The sequence below is a fragment of the Giraffa tippelskirchi genome, chromosome 6 (genome assembly GCF_054371585.1).
Source record: "Giraffa tippelskirchi isolate mGirTip1 chromosome 6, T2T-mGirTip1v1.2.pri, whole genome shotgun sequence".
Classification (NCBI taxonomy): domain Eukaryota; kingdom Metazoa; phylum Chordata; class Mammalia; order Artiodactyla; family Giraffidae; genus Giraffa; species Giraffa tippelskirchi.
In genome coordinates this window covers 86,541,739-86,554,066 of record NC_137280.1, presented here as the reverse complement: position 1 = coordinate 86,554,066, position 12,328 = coordinate 86,541,739, and the positions used below count along the sequence as shown (strand labels likewise).

General features: G+C 54.3%; 1 protein-coding gene across 4 annotated transcripts; it reads right to left on the bottom strand.

Annotated features, from left to right (window-relative positions):
* Nucleotides 1–201: 201 nt before the first annotated feature.
* EPHX3 (epoxide hydrolase 3) lies at nt 202–10,813 on the bottom strand. Of its 4 annotated transcripts, XM_081501233.1 has the most exons (9): nt 10,734–10,813; nt 9,532–9,806; nt 9,030–9,115; nt 8,472–8,629; nt 8,245–8,373; nt 6,900–7,003; nt 6,685–6,821; nt 502–577; nt 202–344 (listed from the first exon to the last, which is right to left on the bottom strand). In XM_081501233.1, the coding sequence occupies exons 2-9, from the start codon at nt 9,772–9,774 to the stop codon at nt 300–302; spliced, it is 978 nt and encodes a 325-aa protein (XP_081357359.1). In that variant the 5' UTR covers nt 9,775–9,806; nt 10,734–10,813; the 3' UTR covers nt 202–299. The 4 variants fall into 4 exon arrangements, with proteins under 4 accessions (XP_081357359.1, XP_081357358.1, XP_081357357.1 ...); XM_081501232.1 differs by having other exon boundaries at nt 9,532–10,769; XM_081501231.1 differs by lacking the exons at nt 202–344; nt 502–577 and adding an exon at nt 5,901–6,589.
* Nucleotides 10,814–12,328: the final 1,515 nt, after the last annotated feature.

Here is a 12,328-nt window from a genome sequence, read left to right as displayed (position 1 = left end):
GTGGGTCGATAAGAGGAACAGCAAGGAGGCCAGGGTGCTGGGTGCAGAGTGAGCAAGGGGTAGGCGCTCAGGGAAACTGACAGGGACCGAGTTCCAAGGGGCCAAAGATCTGGGTTTAAATGAAAAGCACAGTGGACACCACTGGAGGGGTTAGGCCAAGGGAAGCTGACCTGATCAAGGTTGGAAACGATAACACCGCCATTTCTTTTTTTTTTTTTTTAATTTTTTAATTTGGCTGTGCTGGGTCTTCATTGCATCAGGTGGCATCTTCATTTCTGCGTGTGGGATCTTCAGTTGCATCATGAAGGATCTAGTTCCCTGACCAGGGATTGAATCTGGACCCCCTGCATTGGGAGCATGGAGTCTTAAGCACTGGATCACCAGGGAAGTCCCAACACTCCCATTTCTTCTCCCAGGGATCCTTCCCTGCAGCTTCCCATGGGCTCTGCTGGCTCCCATGGCCTCTCTCAGTTCCACTCTGACCTTTGCATGTGATCCTACCTGGCTCCCACAGCATTCTGAGCTCTGTGGGCCTCTGTCTTGCTCACTGCTGAATCCCCGATGTCTAGTATAGAGCCTGGCACACAGTAGGTGAAATAATGGTCAGCTGAATGAATTAATGAATACCCAGCACATTTCAGGGGAACAGCAGGACCCAGGAGCTGTGACCTGAACCTGCTCGAAGCCAGTCCAGAAGATGTCCCTGTCTGGACATGGACATGTCTGGCTTCAGTTAGACCAGGGCTCAGTCACAGGGAGGGATGGGGGCTGATGGGGCCTCCTGAAGGAGGAGTGGGTGTGAGGGCTTCAAGTGGAAGAAAAGGGAGTGAAAAGAAAGGAACTCACTTCCATCAAGCACCTACTGGCTCAACAGCTCTGGGCAGGGGAAGAAGGGAAGCCATACTCCCGCCCTTGGTGGGGGATGGGCAGGCAGTGGTTTCCCTGTCTTAAGACCCTCCACTGGGCAGATATTCCAGTGGATGTCTTGGCCTCATGGCTGCATGGTCAGACCACTCCAACCTTCCTTGCCCATGGCCTCAACCAGGACCCCATCTCTTCCAGCTCACCTCTGAACTAAGACACTCTGTGTTGCTTCAGTCATGTAAGATTTTGTGTGACCCTATGGATTGTAGCCCACCAGGCTCCTCTGTCCATGGGATTCTCCAGGCAAAGAATACTGGAGTGGGTTGCCATGCTCTCCTCCAGGAGATAAGGGGTCAAACCCGTGTCTTTTGCGTCTCCTACATTGACAAGCAGGTTCTTTACCACTAGCATCACCTGGGAAGCCCAGGACACTCGGACACCCTTTATCACTTCCTTGCCACCCCAGCTCCTGAAACTTGTCTTCCTTCTTTCCTGCAGGTGTGGCACTTGTCCCCCACGCACGCACCTTTCCTCTTGCTTCAGAGAAGGGGAACATCCCCCCACCCCCCTGCCGCTTGGTTTTTCATTACCTCTTTCCTCGGCCAGAGGCTGAGGTCTCTTCTGTGACAAAGCGAAGTGCTAGTGTTAGTTCCTCAGTCGCACCCCAATCCTTGAGACCCTATGGACTGCAGCCCCCCAGGCTCCTTTGTCCATGGGATTCTCCAGGCAAGGATACTAGAATCGGTTGCCATTTCCTACTCCAGGGGATCTTCCTGACCCAGGGATCAAACCCGCATCTCCCAAGTCTCATCATTGAAGGCAGATTATTTACTATCTGAGCCACCAGGGATTCTGTGATAAAGTGAAACCTGCAGCAAATGCTCATTTCACATGCACACCCCTTCCCCGAGCTCGTGTCTCTCTCCCCTGCATCTCTCCCCACTGTCTGCTCCATTCTTCCCCTTCTCCACTCTGCTCTATGCCCCAAGAGGCTGACCTCTACAGACTGTATCAATGGACATCCTTGTCCTCTGGCTTCCAAGTGGGTTTGGCCAATAGGAGGCAATGGCAGAAGATGAAGCGGTGGGGCAGGGGATAGGGGGAGAGAGGAGGAGAAACCAGGGTATTAATTTGCCTGTATCTTTCCTGGTAGGGTCACCACTTCAGCTGACTGTGTCGCTTGACCAAAGGTCCTGTCCATACAATCCACAGGGTATTAAACAGCAGAGATATCATTTGGCCAACAAAAGTCTGTATAGTCAAAGCTATGGTTTTTCCAGTAGTCATATATGGATGTGAGGTAAGGATGGCTGAGTGCCGAAGAATTGATGCTTTTTAACTGTGGTGTGGAGAAGACTCTTGAGAGTCCCTTGGACAGCAAGGAGATCAAACCAGTCAGTCCTAAAGGAAATCAATCCTGAATATTCACTGGAAGGACTGATGCTGAAGCTGAATCTCCAATACTTTGGCCACCTGATGTGAAAAGCCGACTCACTGGAAAAGACCCTGATACTGGAAAAGACCCTGTCCCCTGGGAAACAAGGGGGCAACAAACGATGAGATGGTTAGATAGCATCACCAACTCAATGGACATGAATCTGAGCAAACACCAGGAGTTAGTTAAGAACAGAGAGCCAGATGTGCTGCAGTCCATGGGGTTGCAAATAGTCAGATACGACTTAGCGACTGAACAATAAACAACACACAAACCTCTCTCTGGGCTCTGCTAACATCCTTCCTTCCCCCTTCCCAGGCAGGGGGATCCGGAGGTGGTCATGGCTCTTCAGGGGTGCTCACTGGAGTTTGCTGCACTAACCCCGGTTGGTTTCCCCAAACCCTGCCCGCTGTATATGGTCCCTATAGCAAACCTGTCTCAAATTGCCCCATCTGAATGCTAGTTGTTCCCTCCAGGCTCCCGACTGGGGTCCCCACTCTTCCTTCCCATCTCCACTTAACTGCATTCAGAGCATCCAAGTCCACTATCCTCAGCCTGAACTCTCAGGTTTCCTCCCTCACAATCTGCATGGCTCAATCCTCCAAATCTCTCAGTGGCTTTTGACACCATGGGCTGTGTATGCCTCTCTTCCTTGACCCCCTCCCCCGCCATTTCTGGGGCATCACTCTTGCCTACTTTCTCTGTTCCCTAACCCTAACCTCTCCTCCTCTGCCTGTCTCTTGGTTGCTGGGGGCTCCCAAGTCTTGTTTGTTCTCCACTCTGTTCTGGGGAGGCTTCATTCTCTCCCCCAGCTTCAGTGCCCTTTTGCCTCACCAAACACGGATGCTTGCTAGATTATCTTTATCTTTAACCTATTAGATGCTTCTAGGTTCCTGCCTCAGAGGTCCTGCTCCCTCAGGTTGAATATGCCCCAAACCTGCTTCTGGTCTTCCCTGGGATTCTACTCCTCCTTCAAGTGCCCGGACTTCATCTTCTATTGCCTGGACCACACCCATTTTCCTTCCAGGCTTCCCCACTTTCAGTCTTCCCTCTCTGGTCCTGCCCCTTTACCAGTCTCCAAGTACTACTCCAGACATGCAGATCCGTCTGGGACCCTCCCCTGCGGCCCCGGTCGTCGTACCGGAGATGTGGCTCCTGGCCTCGTGTTGGAAGGATTTTGCATTCCCACGTCTTCCCATCCCAAACGTTCCTCCCAGTCCCACAGAAATGCTAAATGACCTGTGCACGGGAGGTTTCTGCGGACTGGAGCACATTCTAGCAGGATTCAGCTCTAAGGCCGCCTCCTCCAGGTAGGTGCCCGCCCCATCCCCTCGCCCCTAGTCCCTCATTCCACTCGGGCCTGACCACATAGGGCTGGGAGAGTCTGCCCGGCTTTATCTCCCCTGTCCCTCCACTGGTACGGGGCCACAGATTACAGTTGGTAGCAAGGACATGTACATGAGTGGGTAAGCGAATGAATGAGTGAATGATAAGTGAGTAAACGTTGGAAGCTGATCTGGAGGCGCGAGCCCAGGGCAGGAAGAGGGAGACGCAGTGTTTGGGAGGGGCCTCAGTAAGAGTCCAAAACCTCCGGCTGTTGGCTCCGCCTCAGCTCTAAGAAAGACGCTCCTGGATTGGCTCAGGCTGAGAGAGGCGGGCTTTGGCCGAGTCTGTAGTTGCTATTGGCTTACTTGCCAGGACTCTGCCCAATCAACGCGATCGCCTCTCCCCACCACACCGCCTTTCGCCCGCCAGCAGCCGCGGAGGCGTCACACGGCACCTTCTCGTTACTCTGGCAACCGTCAGCGGACCCCCGTCGCCTCAGCAACTGTTCGAGGCCTCTCGTCAGCCTTCTCCTGGGCCCCTCCGGTCACCCAGACAACTGCTACCCGTTCCGGTTAACCATCAGCCCTTTCCCGTCACCCTAGCAACGGTCACCAGACCCACCGCCAGCCCTGCCCGCCTCCCCCACCCCGCCCCCGCGACACACCGTCTTCGTCCTGCACACAGGCTTCCTCGTCCTAAACTTTAGCTCCAAGCTGAGGTCCCGGCCTCCCTCTTCCTCTCGTCCATCTTCCTGGCCCCAGAGGGGAACTGCGGCGAGGAAGAGTAGAGGGGGGGGAGGCGGGATGGGTGGGGTCTGGGAGTCCTGGCTCAGATTGGGGCTCACACACCATCTGGTTCTGAGGATGTGCGCAGCTCTGGGCCTATCTCCTCGCTCTCACTCTTGCGTGGGACCGTTCAGCCGCCACAGGGAGCTTCTCAAAATGCAAACCATGTCCCTCCCCTGCTGAAAACCCTCCCTGGTTCCCCTTGAGAATCAGATCCGAACTCTTTGAAGCCCCTGGCGGTCCAGCTGTGGCCTCTTCTTCCTCGCGCCTGCCCCCTCGCTCTACCCTAGCAGGCACTAATCTCCACGCTGCTACTCCAGTAGCCCAAGCTTATCCCAGCCTCTGACCTTCCTCCTTACTGCTTCCCACTCCCTGAAACGAAAACCTTTCCTTGGACCGGTCACACACCCGCGTTGCTCTTTCTGCCTCTTCTCTGTTAACTCCAGAAGGGGGCCTGTGTCCTTGAATACACTATCCACAGGGCCTAGAACAGCTCCTGACACATACGATGAGTGAAAGGATTTTTATGCAGGGGACAAAGGAGGACAGAGCGGGGTAACCAGCAGGCAGGGTTTGGCTAGGCAGGCCCATCCCGGAGATAAAAGTGAAAAAGTAAAAAGTGTTAGTCGCTCAGTCATGTCCAACTCTTTGTGACCCCATGGACTGTAGCTCACCAGGCTCGCTGTCCAGGGGATTCTCCAGGCAAAAACACTGGAGTGGGTTGCCATGCCCTTCTGCAGGGGATCTTCCCCAACCAGGGATCAAATCCGGGTCTCCTGCATTGCAGGCAGATTTTTTACCATCTGAGCCACCAGAGAAGCCCCCGGAGATAAGAGAGAGGTATTAATATTTCTGAGACCCTCAGACTGATTTATCACACTGCTGCCAGTCATGACAGTGTTCCTAGAGGCCAGGACAAGGCTAGGGAGATAAAAGTTAATGCTGTGACCAGCCTGGGGCTGGATGGTTCACCATCGATGTGTATGAGATGTATATGACCTTCACTTGGAGGCTGGAGCCAGGAGTCCCCAGGAAGAATCAGCAGAAACTCTGGTTAGTTTGGAGCAAAGAGTCCAGGAACTGGGGAGGCAGGCCTGACACCCAGATGGCTATTCAGGGAGCTGGTCCCTTCCTGTGCTGAGTCCAGAATCTCACTTATCCTAACAGAGCCAAGAGTTGTTTTCCATAGATCTGAGACAGAGATCCCAGGGATCTTTCCCCGGCTGGGGCGGGAGAATTTGACCTCACAAGGCCAAGAGTCATGACCGGGAGGGAGATCGTGGGAGTTTACCCAGAGCCTGGCTGGAGAGGAGTCCAGACCTCCACCTGCTTGCCTGTGAGGGTCCTCCCTCAGTGAGGTGTCAGGAGCCAGGCAGGGAGGCACCCTGCTTTTAAGCTAGGAACACCCTCATCAGCACTGTCCATTAGAATGTTCTATGTTGATTCAACTGAGTCCTTGAAATATGGCTAGTGTGAGTGAGGAACTGAAGTTTTCATTGTATTTAATTTTAATTAACTTGCATTTAAATGGAAGTAGCCAGACGTGGCTGCAAGTACTGTATTGGACAGAGCAGCATTTAGCTGAGGACTCCAGACTGGCGGTGGAAGCCAGGGATAGAAAGGTCATAGCTCATGGTCAACACAGCTCTGGGCTTTGGCTTTGGCAAGATGGGTGGGGCCTAATGGAGAGGAGAAGTAGGAAACTCAGTATCTAGCTCCACAGAGAGGCATACCTGGTTCCCAGGGGTCAAAGTGCTTGCTCACATGTGCATACATGCCTGCCTGTATGTGAGCATATGAGGGTGGTGTGCCTGAGGGTATCCACAGAAGCACTTGTGTGCAGTCTAGGAGTTCCATCCGTGTGCATCGAGTCCATCTGTATATATACAACCTGGGAGCATGCAAGCCAGTGTGAGAACTCCTGGGTGCATGCAAGCCAGTGAGCTAGGGCCATCAGTCCAGCAGGTCTTGCAAGAAGGCCCACATATACTGGTGCATTTCCACAGGGTTGGTCTGGGGGATCCAGTGCCCCATGCCTGGCAGGATGTGGGCTTCGAGCCGGCCTGGCACAAAACGGCTGCTGATGGCCTCTACCAGCCCTTGCTCAAAATAGGGGTCCTTCTCCCCCCATAGCAGCAGTGTGGGTGTGGCCAGCTCCTGGGGCTCCAGGGGGAAGGTCCTGTGGTCAAGACAGACAGACAGACAGGCAGAAGGATGGCTGCCCCACCCCCACCCCCACAACTCTCCTGAGCTTGTCAGGCCCTGGGTCCTCACCTAAAGATATTTCGATAGTAGTTGAGGGGCCCGGTGAGGCCACCAGGCTGTGAGAAGTCATAAAGGAAGGCTTCAAGTTCGCTGGGGGTCAACTGTGGGATGCCCCTCTTGTGGTGGGTGAGGGTGGTCTTCAGGATCTGGGCACACAACAGGACGCCGGCTTCAGTCCCAACCCACGACCCTCCACCCAGCCCTGGGCCTTCACCCTACTGCACCTGGAAATCAGACATGGATAGCAGCTTCTCGGGCAGCCAGGGAAGCTGGAACAGGAACATGTAGTTGGAACGGAAGAACTGGCTGATGTGGTGCAAAGAGTAGTCTAGGGTGGGGAGAGGGAGGCAGGGGTGAGCCCTGGGTTTCTGAGGGCCCCACACCTCTGCACTTGACACACACCCAGATCATGCACACAGATATGCCAACACTCAGGAACACCACAGCTGCCTGCCTGAGCCTATGGGGACACTCAATGCTCCTCTCTCTGTGGGGACACTCAGTGCTCTTCTCTGCCAGGGCACTAGCTTGTCTCTCTCCTAAGTGGTCGCTGTACCCACAGAATGAGGGCACTTTCCTCCACAGTCCCCGGGAGCTCCCTGAGCCACTGGCGTGCTCCCCCTGCCATGTCTGAATGCATTTCTCCTGCCTCATTCAGCAAACATTTACTGACCACCTACTGGCTCTGTTCTAGACTCTGGAGATATAGCAGTGAATGGAACAGACAAAACTCTCTTGCCCTCAAGAAGCTGGAGATGGAGACAGATAAGAAACGACAACAAAAAAACAGAGATAGTACAGCTCTGACTACAATTCAGCCTTTAAAATTAGGTGATGTGATGGATATTGGGTGGCCAGAGAAATGACACCTCAGATGTTATTGTAGTTGCTTCTGTTTCCCCCAACTGGACCATGGGATAATAACATTTTCATAAGCCCAGGGGGCTTGTGTAGGTTACCCTATGCAGGCTCCTTGTCAAAGCAATTGTAGGGCCTTTCCTGGTGGTCCAGTGGTTAAGAACACACCCTGCAATGCAGAGGACATGGGTTCAATCCCTGGTTTGGGAAGATCTCACATGCTGTGGAGTAACAAAGCTCGTGTACCACAACTATTGACCCTGTGCTCCAGAGCCTGGGAACCACAACTATTGAGCCCACATGTCACAGCTACTGAAGCCCACACACCTAGAACCCATGCTCTGCAACAAGAGAAGCCACCATAATGAGAAGCCTGTGCACCACAACAAATAGTCCTTGCTTATCGCAACCAGAGGAAGCCTACATGCAGCAACGAAGACCCATCACAGCCAAAAGTAAAATAAATAAATAGTAAATCTTGGGGAAAAAAAGCAATTGTAACCTGTAAGTGCTCACAAAAATGTGGATTACTCCTAGGTGTACTGTCATGGATTATAGATTGAGAGCACCATGGGGGAAGGAATCCAGGTTTACCGCTGTGCCCCCAGCCCCTGGAGTGGTGACTAGGATGGGTGGACAGAGAAGTGCTGACACAGACATACACACCCCTTCACACAAGCACACTCCAGCATCCAGGACTCCCCAACACACCTTGGTACACTGACATGGGGGCAGCACTGACCACTACCATTCGCTCCACCAGGGATGGGTAGTAGATGGAGAAATTCCAGGCTAGGAGTGCCCCCCAGTCATGGGCCACGAGGATACACTTGGAATAACCTGGCGGGGAGGTCAGAGCAAACTGTGTAAGTGAGATATCAGGTAGAGGTGAGGCAGGGGTGAGGAGGGCCAGGGCTGGGATAGGGGCACCTCCCTACCCAGGCCCAAAATGACATCCTGGATATCTGCCATCAGCAGGTCGATGGTGTAACAATCCACATCCTTTGGTGCATCGGAGGAGCCGTATCCCCGCAGGTCCACAGCCACCACGTGGAAGCGGCTCTGAAACTCCCGGAGCTGGTAGCGCCAGGAGAACCTGTTAGGCGGGCCAGGGAGGGAGGTTGAGTCAGGGCACCAGGGCAGCACCTCTGCATGACGCCCAGCAAGGACCCTGGGGTGACCCCCACTTTCCTGCCCAGGACTTCCCAGAAGGGAGGATGGGGAACCACAGCAGGTCAGCTGCGTCCTGGATTCTGGGCAGCCTCAACATGAATATTTCTTCGTCCCATCCCTCAGGGCCTCCTGTCTCCATCTATCTCCGTGTGGACCCCTGTCCTCCAGCACCCAGTCTAGGCCCGATATACTTTGCCTTAGGGGCTCCTAGTCTACCCAGCCCTTGTCTCCGCCTCCTCAGTGCTCTAGTGGTTCAAGCTCCACACCTCCAGCCTCCCCCGACCCGGTCCTGTGCGTCCCAGGACCCTGGGCCTCCGACATACCAGTTCTCAGGAAAGCCATGCAGAAACAGCATGAGGGGCCCTTTGCCGCGTCCAGCGGAGACATAGTGCAGGCGCATGCCCGAGCTCTGGGGGAGGGCACAGTCTGAGACCTGGGAAACCCCTCTTCCCCGGGCCTGAACACCTCCCTTCTCCCAGGTCATGTGCGTACTCAGACTTGGATTTAACCATTTGCCACTCCGCACTGGTCCAACAGGACTTCCCTGGTGGCTCAGAGGTTAAAGCGACTGCCTCCAATGCAGGAGACCTGGGTTCGATCCCTGGGTCGGGAAGATCCCCTGGAGAAGGAAATGGCAACCCACTCCAGTATTCTTGCCTGGAGAATCCCATGGACGGAGGAGCCTGGTAGGCTACAGTCCATGGGGTCGCAAAGAGTCCGACACGTCTGAGCGACTTCACTTTCAGTGGTCCAACACGGGCCGGCCTCCCAGGATCCTTGACCCTCGAAAGCCCAGTGACGGCGCCCCCCCCCCGCCATGCTCACCCTGAGAATCAGGAAGCAGTGCTCCCCCAGCGTGGGGTCGCTCAAGCAGACCGGTGGGGTGTGCCGGGGGCGCCCGCAAAAGCCGCGTCGCGGCCTGCACATCACGTGCGTGAGCGCGATGCAGCCATAGACCGCTGCAGCCACCAGCGCCGCCGATATCACGAGGCTCCACATAAAGGCACGAAGCAGCTTCAGAGTGAGGCGCGAGGGCGCCAGTAGCGCCGTCACCACCAGCTCGGGCATGTCGCCGGGTCCTGGGACTACCGCGTTGCAGTCTGGGGTATGGGCGGGGGGCGCGGGCTGCGGCAGCGAGGCGGGATCTGGGCTGGCGAGCCCGCCGCCTTTGGTCTGGAGCCCCTCCGTGTCGTCGGGGTTTGCCGAACGCACCGAGAGAAGAGGCGGGCGGCTCAGACCGGAACTGCCATGGCTTACAACTCAACTAAGTGCTAGATAAACACCTGGGCGCGACAGTGGCAGGGAGCAAGGCTCGAGGTGCGGGGGAGGCGGCTACGAGGATCAGACTCAGGTGGCTGGGGTGGAGCCTTGGGGAGAAGGGATGCTAAAGGCTCGGGCTGTGGGAGGTATCTAGAAAGGTTAAGGCGAGTTTTAAGGGGCGGGGGTCTAGTAGGACGCCGGAGTTGGCTGGGTGACCGGGATCTAAAGTCTAGAGGGAGACTGGGGTCCTGCGTGAACAGAAGACAGGAGGCGCTGTGGGTGAAATGGGCGGGGTCTGGGGCAAAGGACCGGGGCAATGCAGGGTAAGTGCAGCCTACTAACTGGAAAGGTGGGCCCCAAATAGGCCTAAGAGCGTTATACGGGCTAGGGGCGCGGCTTACGAGTCAGGGAACGAGGATGGAGCCCAGAGAAGGCGGGGCCTAAGTTGGGCGGAGAAGGCCCGAGGAAGGGTCTAGATGGTTTCGGTGAGAGGGATGGACCAATGAGCTGGGAGTCGGCCTGGTTACGGGCCAATGAGGCGGGGGGGCAGGGTCGGAACCTAATATGGCGGGTCAGGCGGGCCCGGAAGCGGAAGAAGGGAGAGAGGCAGTGCCATGGCGATGGTAAGGAGGGAATCGCGGGCTGTCGCCGCGGCCCAAGGAGGCCTCGGAAGCTTCTGCCGCTACCCTCGTCTCCCAGAAGCTCCCCTCCCTGGAGCGCGCGACCCCCCGCCCCGGTCTGACTCCGAGAGACCTGGCAGCACCTACACTAAGCTCTGGTTCCAACGGTGGTCCAGCGGGCCCAGACCCCGCGCCGGCTCCAGTTGGTCCAGCGGATCCGTCGGCCCGCCCCTGCACGCCTGTGATTGGATAGCGGCGGTTATTGACGTGCAGGCTACAGGTCCAGCCCCGGAGCCAATCGCAGGTGTTGAGACCGGGACTCAGCCAGTGGTGACCTAAGACCCGAGCTTAAGTCCTAGAGGGCAGGCCCGGCCCGGGCGCTGGAGAACCGGACTGGTCGAATCACTGGGGCTCTGGTCAAAAGAGGAAACCGAGCAGGGTTGGACGAGAAGCCCGGCAGGGTAGCTTCTTCCTCCTCCAGTTTTGCAATCTTCCTCCTAAGATCCTAAACATTTCAAAGTTACTCATTATTTAACCCAGATAATAATCCTATTAAGTGTAGATACTATCACCTTCCTGTATTATAAACCAAGAGCCTGAAATTCGAGTATTAAGTCATTTGCCTGAAGCCTAACAGCTGACTCAACAGCAATCAAGGCTTGAGAAAAACAGCAATCTTGGGCTCCACCTCTTCCTCCAACCAGAGGCAGTCTTTGGGATGATTTTCAATATTTATTAATAGCTATCTCTAAATGTGTTTATGTGGTTTTATCTTTTGATTACCAGTTTGGGGCATTGACTATCATTGTCACCACCAATGCAGGAGCCGTAACCATGTTTAGTTTTCCCATTGGTTTCCTCTAACTTTACCCGATTCTGTCACCTCTCATCTTCCCTTACAAGGGCTTTCGTGGTGACTCAGGTAAAATCCGCCTGCCAACACAGGAGATGCAGGTTTGACCCCTGGGTCGGGAAGATCCCCTGGAGAAGGAAATGGCAACCCACTCCAGTGTTCTTGCCTGGGAAATCCCATCGACAGAGGAGCCTGGTGGGCTACAGTCCTCGGGGTCACAAAAAGAGTCGGACATGACTTAGCAACTGAACATCATCATCAAATCTTCCCTTACATCTACCAGTTAACTTTGCCTTTGTATTGTCAAAGCTGCTCAACATTATACTTGTCCTGGGACCATATTAAGTTCATAGGTCCCTATTTATTTTTTTTCATCAAATACTGCAGTAGTGATTTAATCAGTATAAAACCGAAAGAGCTTTAGATCTCTAATAAAAATCCAAATTTGGGGAAGGGCAAACTTTAAAACAGCAGCCAGTAGAGAAGGGCTGGGGAGGGTGTAGGCGAGTGAACAGGCACGTTGGAGCTGTGGGGACGTGTGTCGATCACTGTCAAACCAGTGTAGTTTCTTGGTTTCTCATGGAAAACATTTTATACACCTAGTTTTTTCCTTCTATACTTAAGGTCAGTCAGTGTTCAGATAGGTCCATTCCTTGTTTTTCTTGGTGATATTACCACATAGGTCCCTATTTAAAGGGAAATCATGGTTTATGTGGTTCTGCTTCAGTAAACAATTCATCTCAGAGCCCAAGAGAGATCTATGATTACACTGCATATATTATACAAACATTTGTTCACCTTGCACTTATCACCTACCTTTTCTTGCACAATTAGCCAGTATCATGGCTTTGGTTTCACCTACATTTTCCATCAAATCAATTTTCCAACC